We start from the raw sequence: 14,120 nt of genomic DNA, 5'->3' as shown, positions 1-14,120 counted from the left end.
CCCAGTATGGCTTGTATGCTGGAAAATTTTATGCTAGTCAAATGCTGGATTTAAGTGTACAATGGGACTGTTCTTCATAGTTAGGCAATTGCTGAAAAATGAGATGGGCTGACTGAGAGCTTCCCCAGGAAGAGTTTGTCATCGTCTTTCACTCTGAACAGTGCTGAATTTACTGATAGCATTTTAAAAGTGCTACTAATATGTAAAAAATAAATATAAAAGCATTTTATTGCTTAAATCTCTGTGACTGATGATCTTTGGGTAACAGGCTGAACAGATGATCACTGGAGACCTTGTGTGCCCACTCTGTGGCCAAGTAAAGCAACTAGCATCCACAGCCAGGTATCTGTGCCCCATAGCACACATGCTGGCTGAGGACAGCATTGAGAGCTGGGGAAGGAGGAAGTGCACAACCTTGGCAATGGGAAGCCAGGGTTCAGACTATGCTGATGACTGGCCTAGGATGTGTGGTCCTCGCACAGTGCTCTAACATCTGAGCCTCGGATTCTGATTTTTTTTTTCCTTCCCCAGTGTATGCAAATTAAGTTGTGTTAGCAAAGGTTGAAAAGAACCTGAACTCTTAAACAAAAAGGGTTGCTATAGTACTTAATAGTCAAAGGTATATGTATGCTTCCATTACCCTCTCTGCACTTCGAAAGGGGCTAGCCTAGATGCTTAACTAGGTTTATTATTTCTAGCCTAATGTAAAGCTGTTCTCACTTTAGCGCAGGTGAGAAGGGTCTTAACATCTACAAAAGACCATAAACCAAGACATTCAGACCTGACTGCCCTTCTCTCCTCAAGCACTGACAGATCAGTGATGTGGAACAGGGTGGCATCAGTTTCTGACATTGGCTCTATGCATTGCAGGGATGCCTGAAAATTTTCCAGGGCCAGTATTTGGCAAAAACAGTACATAGTGAGACCAAAAGTCTGATTGTTTTTTCACCAAAAATCAATAATAACCTGTGGTTTCCTGTGGCTTTTGAAAAAAATTAAAAGGCAAATGCTGAGTTAAAATGTTGAGTTTAGTGAACTAAATATGTCATTTAATGCTAAATAGATTAAGAGGTTGGTTTCTAATGATGTGCCATTAATTTTAGTGTTGGCAGTTTCTGGAAATGACTGATGCTGAATAGGATCCCAGGGAAAAGCTGAGACCTGCTTTCTACTCCCTACTTCTGATTCTTTGCCCCACAGGCAGTTACTATCCCCTCGCTCCACCAAATGCCTACTTATAGTCCCCCTTACACCACAAAACATAGTGTCTGTAACAGTGTCTGGTTTTGTCCTAATAACCATTCAGAAGACAGCACCAGACTCACTGGATGGGACTGCTGCTGTCATGGCAAATTCTGTATTTTGGCAGAAGGCCGTCACTTCGAAGAAACCAGCTTTACACCTTTACTCTGGTCTGGAGCCAAGTTCAGCCCTGGTGCAGACCTGCACCAGTCCCTTTCCTGTGCTAGATGCTCCCATTTACACTACAGTACAGCTTTGTCCTGTTTGGATCACTAACAGGCTCCTTACTTTCACCTCCCAAGTGAAAAACTTTCTCCTGCTGTCCCATCTAACCTTCCCAAGCTTCAGTTTGCAGCCACTTCCCCTTGCAAGATTGTCTAGCACTGCTGAGAAGAGGTTGATGCAACTGCCCTGCATTACGTCTCTGTTACTGCCTTTCAAGGGCAAGGAGAAACAGGATAACAAATGTGTTAGTAATTCCCCAGAAAGTACAGTGCATGATCCAGAAAGGTATATGGGAACTATTGAGTTTTGACTTCAAAATGTCAAGCAGTGCCAAGTTGTTAACAGCCTGTGAAAATTAGTCTGTCCAAGGTTTAATACCCTTCCACTATCCTAATTTTGACTTTGCTTTCCAGACTTGAACTGACCAAAGAAACCTTTGCTGTCAGGTACCCGAGCTCTTCCATATGGCTGCTACTCATCTGTAGCGCGAACAGAAATGCATTTAATGTCTCGGTTTCAATTCCTTGAGTTGCTTTTTTTCACTTGCCATAATCTAAGGGTACTAGAAATTTGTTATTTGTGTAGTTACTTGGTCTTGATCTTTGGTTTTGTTTTTCTTCTCCTTTCCCTTCTCCTTCCCCTCCATCTCCATTTTTTTGCTAGAGCAAGGAAGACACATACTTTGTAGTCTTGCACAAAGAAGAAGGAGGTGGCCTGGGGTTTAGTGTTGCTGGAGGAATAGATCTGGAACAGAAATCAGTCACAGTAAGTGATGGCTGCAGACATTTTGTTGCAAAGCTCACTTCAAGGCAGGCTGGTGATCAGATCAGGTGCTCATTTATCAAGGCTTACTACAAGTCATTCGTAGTCATAAAACAGTGTTTCTCAGAGGTGGCTGCATACCATCTGCTACTGAAATCACAGCGTTTGGGAAGTGTAATTTTTGGTATTGGAGATGGATGCCAGTTATGTCTTTGGTCTTGAAAAGTCTAACTGGATGGAATCGGCTCGATCTAAATCCTATCCATGTAAACAGAATTCTGCATGCAGTTGCAGTGCATGCAGGCTTTTAGGGAAGATTTTCATTCCCAGCCCTTGAAAGTGAGCTCTGCACAGCAAGTTTTTTTAAAGTTTTTGCAAATCGTGAAACTGTTTCAGACCTCAGCAAATGTTCTGGATTTCATGTCACAAATTTGTTTCGGTGTTATCAAGACCTGTGGATGGTCAGTAAATGAGGGTGGTTGTTCTGTTTGTTGATGTTTTTTTAAGTCTTCTACAGCATTCTGAATCAAAGGTATTGTGTACCATTACATGATGTTGGTGTGTAAAAAGTGATACCAATCAATTTATTTACTGTTCAAAAGAGACCAGTGAGACAGAAAAAGCCAAGACAACTGGTGTCCTGTGTGACTATTTTCTTACACAAGATATGCATTTAAATTCTGTCCTGAGAGAGCGAGATCCATTAAGTGCTGCGATTAGAAGGGTATGTCCTCAGTCTTTGGGGCCTGCAGCAGCCCTTGCAGAAATCTTCTGGTTTTTGCACTTAGACAAGACCAATAGAAGTAGATATATTTTGCATTAAGTAGTCACTGAGTTAGAACATGCTCACAGTCTAGTGAATGGACTCTGCGTCTCTTGCTACAAAACTTGTGTTCCCTGCTTCTGGTCCAAAGACTCACAGTGGCAGCTGTGAGCAAGAGGAAGGCTCAACAGTGTCCCACCCCAGAGAGCTCCTCACCTAAAGACTGGGACACTACCTAAAAATACAGCTTCTTGTGCTGAGTAGCTGATGAAGTCTTTCTCCTGGATGCCATTAACTATGAAACCAAAAGAGTATCAGCTCCTATTCTTTCCAGATCCTCTTTGTTCAGTGTGTGTAAAGCATGCTTCTCAGGTGGGCAATATGTTAATGTCCTTGACCTACTGGGATTCTGGGTCCCAGCTGGATTTAGGGTTGCCACTGAGTGCTGAGCTGCTTAATGGGCTGTTGTGCTCGCACTTGGGTGCAGAAATAGAAATACCTTGTGAGCTTCAAGGTAGTGAGGAGCAAAGCATGTGAGGGAAGGCCACAGATGTTTTGGACATGACCCCTGTATTCCACTTACCTCTTGCATTTGAGTGCCTACATCTGTTATTGAGGCTGTTGCTCAGCTTTGAATGCCTGCTTAGACTGGCTGGAAATTTATCTCCTTGGATCTGTAGGGCTGTGCAGGTGTCCTCAGTGTGGCCCTGCAGTGAGGGAACAGGAACCAAAAGGCTACTGATTTCTTGCTGTTGGTCTGGGTATTAGGATAAGTTCCTAGAAAAAATGCCATGCAGAACTGTGTCTGCGGATCTGCTGTCTTGAAATTTCCTAGCGGACCTAGAATTGCATGCATGGGAGACTATATTCTAGCTGCTGAAAGTACAGTACCTGACAGGCAAGTCTTTAAATACCAGATCTTCCATCTTTTAGTCAGTTCCTTTCTGTAAATAACACACTTCACACAACCTGCACGTGGTGGAGTTTACTCAAAGTTTAATCCACTCTGAATAGAGTATTTTTTTTCTCCAGAAAAAATGCATTTCAAACCCTTTGCATGTATTTGCATATTTGATCAGCCAAATTGAGACGGACAATTAAATACTTGTACAGCTGCACAAAGTCAGAGCCTTTCCAGGCGCAGATGCTGTGCACCACTTAGAAGGGTGCATTTGAAAACTGGACAGGGTGCATGTCCCAGTCAGTGGGAATTTGGGGAGTGTGTGTCACACACCGCAATGTTGTCCTTGGTGTTTGCTGTAGCACGGATGTGGATTTAACCTGTGTGTCACTTGAGGTATGTTAACCGAGGACCTTTGAGGAGTTCAGTGAAAGCGTAAGTGATTTGTGATGTTACATTCTCAGCTGGTTTTATTTGTCTTTGGCTTAGAAATGACCATGCAGTAATAGCATCTTTTCCTGTGCTTTCCCCCCTATCCCTAACCGCATTTCTCTTCCAGTCACTTAGACCTTAGTATTGGTGTATAAGGGTGTTCATTGGCACAAATGTTGCGTGCTTGATATCCAGGCAGTGAGCACTGATGGCAAACTTTGGTAGGGTCTCCGTGTTTGCCTTGGCCTGTAGAGCACTACATGTGGTCATGAGATTAAAGCATCCTTTAAGTTAAAATCTTTCTTGTAGGTCCACAGAGTGTTTTCAAAGGGAGTGGCATCTCAAGAAGGGACTATACATCGAGGAGATCTTGTTCTGTCAATCAATGGCAAGTCTCTTGCGAGCTCAGTCCATGGGGATGTCCTGAATACCCTTCATCAGGCAAGACTATACAAATATGCGGTCATTGTCATCCAGAAGGAAAAAGACAAAGCAAACAGTTCCTCCAGACTTGAGATACCAGCTACTGGCAGAAAATGTGTGGGGTCTGGAAAGGATGTTTCCATGGAAATAGGAACAGGTATGATTTTTTGTCCAAGTTGGAAGGATTCCCTTGCAAAGCAGACTGAAGGGAAAAATGTCCATGTGTTTTAGATTAAAAGCATCTGTGTCTTATGTGATGGAAGGGAGCAAATGAAATTACCTTTAAATTTTATTTGTTCTCTTTGGAGCCTAAATGGAGTTTGGTTTTGAATGACTTTGGGTTTTTTTGTTGGTTTTTTTTCTAATATCATAACTAGGCAGAAACTTAGAAGGACATTTAGGGCCTAATCCAGTTAGGGCCTAATCACTACTGAAGTTACTGATTCCACATACTCTTCCAATCCAGGGTAAACTCCTTTCAAGAAATAACAGTAGTCAGTGCAAGAAAGCAACCAACCAACCTGCCTGCCCCCCCTTCCCCCCCCCCCCCCCCCCAAAAAAAAAAAAATCAAGGAAAACCCCAAGCACTGCAGTTTGTTATGCATAGGCACTGAACTTGCTCTTTGTAATAGCAGATTTCATACTGTTTCTACTAAAAACAGAAAAAACGATTTTGATATTAGAGTAAATTGAGCTAAGCCAAATCAGTCAGCCATCCCATAGGAAACTAGCGATAAACAGTTTAAGTGGAAATGTATCAGTGGAATAGTAAGTTCCTCTTTGAGAACAAGACAGAATTTCCATGTGAAGGCTGCACTTGGTGTTACAAACAGATCTCTCGATTTTTGTGTATAATTAAGACACAAAACCCTTTAGTATTTGTCCATATGCTGCTGCTTTGAGACCAGGGGATGATCTGCTTCAGCCTCGCGCTGCTGCAGTGTCACTGGGAGTGGGCAGTGGTGACAGCTTATTGCTGAGAGATATGGTGATGTGGCTTTCCCTGCCTTCCAGGGCAATACCAGGCACTCAACTCAGACCACCCCAAAACCAGGACATGGAGCTGCCACTCACTGTTTTTAACTAGTTCAGTGTAATCATTACTGTTTGGGGTTTTTTTTCCTGTAGCAATTTTTATTGTTTTATGCTTTCACTGGGTTTTCTAGAACAGCCTTGTAGTACAGCTTAAAAGAAATAGGAAGCACTCTGTATGAATCAGCCTTTCTGGAATTGCTCCCGTGGGTATTAATGGATGTAATTACTTCAGAATCCCTTTCTGCCCTGAACTCCCAGCATCCCGCACGGACAAACGCAGAATATCTGCCGAGTAAAGGCACTAGGGGGCAACACTATCTCATAAACAACGTCGTATTGGGTTGTTAAGATCGTACTTCCATCCTGGAAGGCAAAGCACATCTGATGTTTTAGATAACGTTCAAAGTTGTTTGAGATAACGGTAGCAGTAATTTTTGATAATGTGGACTGTGTTTTACATTCACACAAGGCAAAGGGGTTCCTGTTTTCCAAAGTTGTACATTTATTTCTTTCTAAGCAAAATCGTATTTTATGTCAGCTACAGCAATATTGCATTCTAAAAATATCTGCTCTGTAGGAGGCAGGATGCACCTACAGGTAATAATGGTTACTTCCATAGATACGAGACCAGAAACAATTCTTCACACTAGTAAGTGATTACCTATTTTTCCTTAAAGAGGATGGAACGTGTTTGTTTAATGTAATGTTTCATTCATTACTGTTATTTACAAAGACGTGGCTCATTGAGTAAGCAAGTGGGAACAAATGAAAAAGAAATATTCTCTACTCAGTAATTTTTCAGTTGTTTTCTTGATGTTTAGAGTCTTTGCTAAATTTCCTAATGTTTAATCTTGACCAAAAAAACCAGCTTTGGCAGGTTTTTGTTGAATGTGCAAAATGAAAATGTCTCTGTGTGTAAATGCATTTTGTACTGTCTCCCCTTCGTAGCTGCAATAATACATGTTCACTTCTGAGAAACTGGGTGATAGTGTGTTCTAGTCTGAATATGAACTGAATTCTGAATTGGCATTGTCACTGCAGCAAAACCAAAACCAACCAAACACAACTTGCAATTTACTGTTAAAAGTATAACAGGATGTTGTATATATTCTGTCACAGATCCAGACCTGGATATGAATGATGTCATCTGCGTTGAATTATTGAAAACCTCTGCTGGCTTGGGATTCAGTCTTGATGGTGGAAAAGCTTCCATTGCTGGAGACAGGCCCTTGCTTGTAAAAAGAATATTTAAAGGTACTACAAGCACGTAGTGGATATTATCCCAGTTTTCCTTTTGTGCATTGTACAGACATTTTAATTCTTGGATTCAATTTTTGTTTGAAGCAAGGGTGTTTTTGTGGCCCTCATTTATTACCATTTACTAGCCAAAGTGGTCATTAAAAAAATACTCCTGGGAATGGCTAGAGACTGGATTTGCTAGTAAATATTTGTGGTGCAATTTGATTTACTAAATATGATGCAGTTTCTTCCTGGGCTTGTCCACTGTTCTAGTTACAGCAGCAATTTCTTAGAAAATTTCAGCAGCATTATTGTGTATTTTTGAGAAGTTTTGGGAAGTTCATGCCTTATCCAGTTCCTTTTCTAAGAAAAGTGCAATGTGGGTAATTACTGTGATTCTGAAGCACCATCCTGCATTATACCCAATTATTAATTTTACCTTTTTTTCTTTGATTTTTTTTTTTTTTGCTAAGAATATGTGATGTTTGTATTAAAAACTGCCACTCTTGGATATTTTGTTTGTCAGCAGGCAGTTAAACTTACTTGGACCATGTACAGAAAGGAAACCAATCCCAGAATTGTGCTATGATTTTAATATGTGTTAGTCTGGGATTCAGTTTAGTGGAAAATATAGGGTTTTTTTCTGATGGAAACTGAAACTCTCAATGAAGCTGCAGGTGCACTGCATTTTTACAGGATTACATTTCAGTGGTTTATTCTCTCATCAATGAAAAAAAACCCAAACTGATACTTCCTGACTTGCTTACCAGTTTCTTTGTGTGGGTGTTTTTCCCTGTTTAGAAAGTGATTCTGAGGGTAAAAAGCATATTCAATTTTTGAGCTCATTATTTATATCCTCAGATACAGTCCTTTTCCCCTGTTCTCCCTGTGATGGCTGATGTTAGTTAAATTGTCTTTACAGAAAGCACACATTCATCAACAGTGCAAGGTGTGCCCATCTGGGAGCTGTTTCAGGTCTGATGGGTTTGTCCTAAGTTTGTCACCCGTGTTTGGTTTGTTCATCCATGTTACCCAGGTTTTAGAATCTATGGCATTACCTGCATGTTGAAGTTCTTCTTGAGAAAATATATCCATGCCACATACAACCTATACGTTTATTTTATCAACAAGGTTTTCTTAGAGCTACAGAGATAACATACAGCATATTTCAAGCACTCAAGAAGCTTCCTTCAAAAACAGACACTTATTCTAAGAACCAGGGTTTATCTTGGTTAAAATAACATTTTCTGTGAAATGCAGCATGGGGTAGGTTGCTAGAGCTGAGCTGAACATAAGTGACTTGTACTGAAATTGCTACTGTTGGAAAAAATGGTTTAGTTGCTGTTCATCACAGTGGAAAGCAAATTTTTGCGGGCTTATGTTTTTGGGTTTGGTTTGGGGGGGGTTTTACACTGACTTTTTTCCTTTTTTGCTTCTAGGTGGTGCTGCGGAGCAATCTGGAAACATAGAAACTGGAGATGAAATTCTTGCTGTTAGTGGAAAATCATTACTTGGCCTCATGCATTATGATGCCTGGAACATCATTAAATCTGTGCCAGAGGGCCCTGTGCAGCTACTAATTAGAAAACACAGAACTTCAGTATGATGGAAGCACTGCATCTAATCACACTTGCTAAGACAAAACATTTAAAACTGGCTAGAAGCTTTGTTTCTAAAGAAGTCTTTGTTTCTAAAGCCACACAAAAGTGTCTTAATTCTCTACAGAGAGGTGCTAAGAGCCTTGGAGAACCACTGAGCAAGCATGTGATGAGCATCGTAAAATCTCACCTAGTTATCGAGGATGAAGGAAGCCAAATGTTAGAGACATTTTTGTATTATGTGGCAGTTTTAATGGAACTTTAAGACTTCTCCTGGGTTTGATTTAAAGTATTTTGACTGAGATAAATAACACTGTGCCTGTCCCTGATATTTTTAGTATCTGCAGACTGTTGGGAGTATAACTTGCTGGTTGCCATCCTGTTGACAAGGATGGGTATTTAGACTATACTATATCACTTATCTGAAATGAGACTTCCAGGCACTTACTTAAGGTCTGGTCCTTTTGTTGTTGTAATAAGAGAATGTCTGGAACAATCTCACTTTATTCTTCTAAGTGCAGTTTTGCTAAAAATGCATGACAAAAGAGTATAATTTTGCACAACTTTTATGCGTAAAACATGAGCATTTTATTGCAAAGCTGAAAAATCCTCTTAACATTGATGAACTAACTCAGCATCCACCACACGTGAATCTGTTCTTAGATGCAGCTTATATCTGAAAGCAGTTAGCATTAACGCGGTAGAAATCTGTGAGCAAGAAAATCATGTCCAAATAATAGGCGATTATCCACCAAAGTGTCGACTGAGTTGTTAGTTGTGATTAAAATGGGAGCTGTAAAAATCAGGGTCTGGATTTTCAGATTCAGATTTCAGATAATATTAGGCACCTTTGAAATATATATATTTTTAAAAGAGAGATAATTTGAAGTGCTGAGCACTTGCAGATCCCACAGACTTCAGTGATCATTAAGTACGTCTGCAAGCCGGGCTGCTTTCATTTGTCTGCAAGAAGTTTAAGGCTGCCCAACTTGAAACACTCAAGCTGGAGAATGGTGGCCTAAGGATGGGGATTATAACAGATTAAATCTGAACTGACTAGTGGTCTGAAAAGCCACTGGTGGCTTTTAATGACTTTTTTTATTTGTTTTCTCCTGTTCAGTATTTATTTTCATTTTTTTGAGAGTGCGTGAGGATGTATGTGGAAGATCTAAGTGCACTCAGCTGCGTCAGGAACAGGCTGATGCTGAGGGTTCTGGATGGTGAAAATGAAGACTGTTTGTGTAGATGGGAGAAACCATGGTGTCAGGTATAGCAAAAGTGAAAGGGTTGCAATGCCATAGGCGCTTAGTTTGGGTTTTCTCACCTCTGCTCACATTAGAGGTTATCGGTAGCAGGCCATGCTGCTGAGTGTTATTTATAGTCTGCTGTGTTGGGAGGAGGGTGCATGGATGCAAGAGATTAGACTCTGTTATTTCTCTTCCTACATCAGGGATAGCTAAACAACATAAAAGAGATACAGGAGGAAATGGGCCAGTGTCCTTATCAGCTGAGAACAAGTTGTTTGTTCCAGAGTTCTCAGGTTGTTTGTCATGTTAGGCTAGAGGCTGCTTGCAGCCAATATGCCCAGGGTTGAAGAGCTCTCAGCCTGGAATCGGTCCGAATCAGAAGTGCTGCCCACATTTATAGTGAGCCAAGACACTGTGCAGCAGTTACAAAAAGGTCTGGGCTTGTCACTTGGCCCTACCCCAAGATCATACAGTTCCGTTTATTTACATTTATTCAACAGTACTTGGAGTGATTGCTTCCAGGTTAGTGGAGCACTCACTTTGGTTCATTTCTGTGACAGCTTCATTAGAGTGCAACTTGTGAAATGCAGAGGAAAATTCAGTTCTGCAAGGCAACCCAAGACCAGGTGAACAGAAAAGCTGTGCAATGTTTGCCTAAAAATGAATAGATTTAATTCTTTTTCAGTGATGTATTAGCATTTGAATCCAGGGAGAGATGCAGCTTTTGGTTACAAGGAAAGGCAATACTGTGTGTAGTCCTATAGCTGCTTTACCTGCAGGATTTCTGTTGAAACTAATTCAGGTTCAGTGCTGTGAAATGACTGTGGAGCTGGGTCCCTTGCGACCCCAAAGCTTACTTGTTCTCTCGGGACTGGTCTTTTTCTCCAGTCACCTCTGTGGTGGGAGAGGCTTCAGGAGGATGCAGCACTTGAGGTCGGAGGACCACACTGAGGTTGCAGGCCTGTTCTGGGATAAAACAGATTACCCCTGTGTATTTGCTGAAAAGAGAGAAGACATTTGGCAATGGCAATTAAACGGTGAGGCCTTCTTCAGGAATGACCAAAATCTGACTGTAATAGCGTGTATAATAGATACATAAAATGCATGTGGAATTTAATGCAGCGTAGTAAATACATACCTGTATACGTATAATACGTTCAAGTGCAGTACTGACTTTTTGCTACTTTAGTGTGGTAAATCACAGTTGTGTTTTAGGAAATGGCTTTTTTTTTTTTTTTTTTTCAGTCCACAGTTTAAAATTTGGGAAGTTCCAATGCAGGGAGGCATGTGTCTGTCTCACTCCTAAACCGGTGTGAGCTCAAAGGTAAAGTCTTCATTTTGTAAATTAAATTTAATTTGAGGTAACTTAAGATGATAACGTGGTGGATATTTTCAGATGCTTATTTGCAGGTACTGTTCATTGTGAGTGATTTAGAAGGCTTTCATTTTTCAGTAATCAAACACTGTTCAGTATTTTATTTTACATGCACGTAGATATATGTTGGCTGAGTAACAGCAAAAATATGGGGATTTATGTGTGTGATTCAGTAGTGCCTATAATTTAAAAGATAGGTTTAATGTTTTAACTCTGATAGTTATTAATGGGTAGAATGATACTTCTTTACTAACATTACAGCAAGAAAAAGAATAGTATTTAACCCTGATTGTTTCTGTTCCTGAAAATACTTTTTTCCTTTTTTTTTTTTTTTTTTTGTGAAAGAACAAGAAATATCTTTACTGATGCTACCACTGTTGATATGATGACTGTAGCATTTCCTGACATCTCTATTGGGGTGACATTCCCCATAAAAGCCCCAGGATTTATGTAATATGTGTGTCTGCTTTATTAGAGTAGACCAAACAGATGTAGTGAACCTTCAGTTATGCACCTGGCAAAGTAACTGTGTTTTTTCTGAGAGCCTGGTCATACTAAAATGACAGAGGGCATTGCATTAGTTCATCAATATTCAGTAGGTTCACGAGCATTTTTGGCCTTGCTGTTTGCCTATCAGTCCCCACGATGATTCTTTACCATGTGAGATGGTTGGCCAAGCTCTAGGAGAGCAGTGACTCTCCAGAGATTTGCAGCTGCGTCTTGGAAGACCAAAAAATCAGGATGAAATTACACATCTGGTCCACAACTCTTCACCAGGGACCTGAAGATAAGATGAATTTGCTCCTAGAAGGAGAATGGCTGGTGGAGGGCTTTGCTGCTTCCAGGCTTTACCAGCTCAAGGTGCACATCCTGGATGTGACAGCAGGCTCTGGTGCAATACTGCTGTTGCACATGTTGCAGCTTTTTGTACCTGGAAGCTCTTTCCATCTTCTGTGGGGACTGCATCTGTATTAAAAACTGTGATGTTAGGCCTAAATTAGAGAGGGAGCAACATCTGATAATTTTCTTCCAAAAAAAAATAAAAATGAGGGCATATAGGTATTAAGAACCTGTTGAATGATTCATATTTTCTAATGACCCATATTTTTAATTAACTCTAGTTAATGTTCTGCAGTGGTTCTTGTCAAAATGTGAAGGAACTATTTGCAGATGGGGATATTTACCTGTTTCTATGTTTAGAGTATGTAACTGTACAAGTGGAAATATTGATGAAGAGTAGACTAGATCATGTGAGAAATTAAGGTTCCACTCTAGGTAGGTTTTGTGTGTTAGGCTGATACACTTACTGTATGATATTGTATATTTACACTTTTATTTATATAAATAAAACTTCTTTTAATGAAAACTGTTTAATATGCCTTGTATATTATAAAAAAGTGAGTGCAATAACATGAAATAGATTGTACATTTTCCAATTTGCTGTCTCTGTTATGTAAATCTGTATTGCCATAAACTGTTTTGTCTGGGTTTTTTAGTGATTTTGAAAATAAATGGTATCCTTAGTACTCCTCTAGGTATTTATTTCTGTTATGCTGAAGTCTGGTCCACAGTTGGAACTGGCATCACAGGGACAAGGTTGTCAGGGAGAGCACAGTCAAAGACTGTGTGTTAACACGGTCCAGATGTGTGTCTAAGCAAGAAGTAAAATACCGCCCTCCAAGAACTGTCATTCAGTGTGAAAAGGATTAAAGCTTTAAAGAAGTGTTAGAAAGTGTTTTAGAAGACCTGTTTTGCTGTCTTGGAAGCTATGCTGTGCTTTTTCCTGCACCTGTGTTAGGAAAATGCAGAGGGCAAAAGTGAAATGTGAGTTTTCATCAAGAGCAGCAGACTCTGGAGCACATCAGTTATAAACTGTACATCCTGCCCCGTCCCTGGGCTATAAGAGAATGGGTTGTGCATGGCACGTAGGGAATATGTACATACAACTAGTCCTAGCCTGGTATTTGTTCTTGCCTTCCAGCTACTCTGGGGATAAAAACCCAGGTGAGCTGGTAGAATGGGCCTGGGCTGGAGGCAACCTCTCTGTGGATGGAGTGGAGCTGTAGCGGAGCTCATAATGGGTGGTGCAGCCCATAACCTCCACACTGGGAAAGTTTGCATCAAGTGGTCCACCTTTTTATGGACACAGGTGCCTCCACAGTCACTGCGCAGTAGCTCAAAGCAAGCCGGCAGCCCAGAAAGCTCTCCTCTCTGCTGCTCTGACACGCAGCATGCCGGAGGCACCCAAAATTCCCCGCTGCCTGGCAGTGCACGGGCATGCCAGCGCGTCGCTGTGGGGTGGGCTGAGCTGGAGGAAGGAGCTCCTGAGCTCAGTGCTGATATCCGCATGGCAAGCCTGTGTGCATTGCTCTCTGTTTGAGCGCTGGGCTGGGCGCGCATGTCTGGCAGCTCCCACCTGGCTCAGGGCACAGTGCAGTCCTGCCCTCGCCTCGGTGCAAGTGTGGCACTCACCTGTGTCTCTCCTGCTCTGGCTGGCAAACCTCACCGTTTCCTCCCATGCACGGTGCTGCCTGAAGTGGCCAGGTGGGTTTTTCCTGCGAGGGGAGGAAGGCGTTTTACTTTCCCGTGCCGGTGGTGTGGAGGGCATTTCCCTCATCCCTGGGCTTGCGCCCCAAGAGCTGCTGCATTTGCTTTTGGTTTCCTTCTCTGGGTGCTGCACCATGAAAGTGCAAGTCGGAAAGAGTCACATGAGGAAGGATAAGCCCTCGTGTTTCTGCTGACTCACCTTGTGGGAAAAGCTGGTGCACTAGGCTTCTGGCCTGCTCCATGGGTGCTGGGGCCCTTTCCTGGGCTGGGGGAGAAAGGATTTGTGGTATCCCAGTCTCCCATCTGCATTGGGACCCCTTTTCTCCACATC

The 14,120-nt window shown here is 41.5% G+C and overlaps 1 protein-coding gene and 1 long non-coding RNA gene across 4 annotated transcripts in view; one reads left to right on the top strand and one right to left on the bottom strand.

Annotated features, from left to right (window-relative positions):
* PDZD2 (PDZ domain containing 2) overlaps positions 1-12,768 on the top strand; it is a 204,761-nt gene extending 191,993 nt beyond the window's left edge. For all 3 annotated transcript variants that reach the window (XM_055699127.1, XM_055699126.1, XM_055699125.1), the window contains 4 exons: positions 2,131-2,232; positions 4,635-4,905; positions 6,903-7,037; positions 8,462-12,768. In XM_055699127.1, coding sequence (XP_055555102.1) covers positions 2,131-2,232; positions 4,635-4,905; positions 6,903-7,037; positions 8,462-8,628 — 675 coding nt within the window. In that variant the 3' untranslated portion in view covers positions 8,629-12,768. The remainder of the gene's footprint in view (positions 1-2,130; positions 2,233-4,634; positions 4,906-6,902; positions 7,038-8,461) is intronic.
* Positions 10,517-13,911, bottom strand: LOC129734717 (uncharacterized). The gene is made up of 2 exons (XR_008730236.1): positions 13,715-13,911; positions 10,517-10,833 (listed from the first exon to the last, which is right to left on the bottom strand). It is a non-coding gene; the product is annotated as an uncharacterized LOC129734717 (long non-coding RNA).
* Positions 13,912-14,120: the final 209 nt, after the last annotated feature.

Source organism: Falco cherrug, chromosome Z (assembly GCF_023634085.1).
Source record: "Falco cherrug isolate bFalChe1 chromosome Z, bFalChe1.pri, whole genome shotgun sequence".
NCBI lineage: Eukaryota > Metazoa > Chordata > Aves > Falconiformes > Falconidae > Falco > Falco cherrug.
This window is presented reverse-complemented; position numbering and strand designations above follow the sequence as displayed.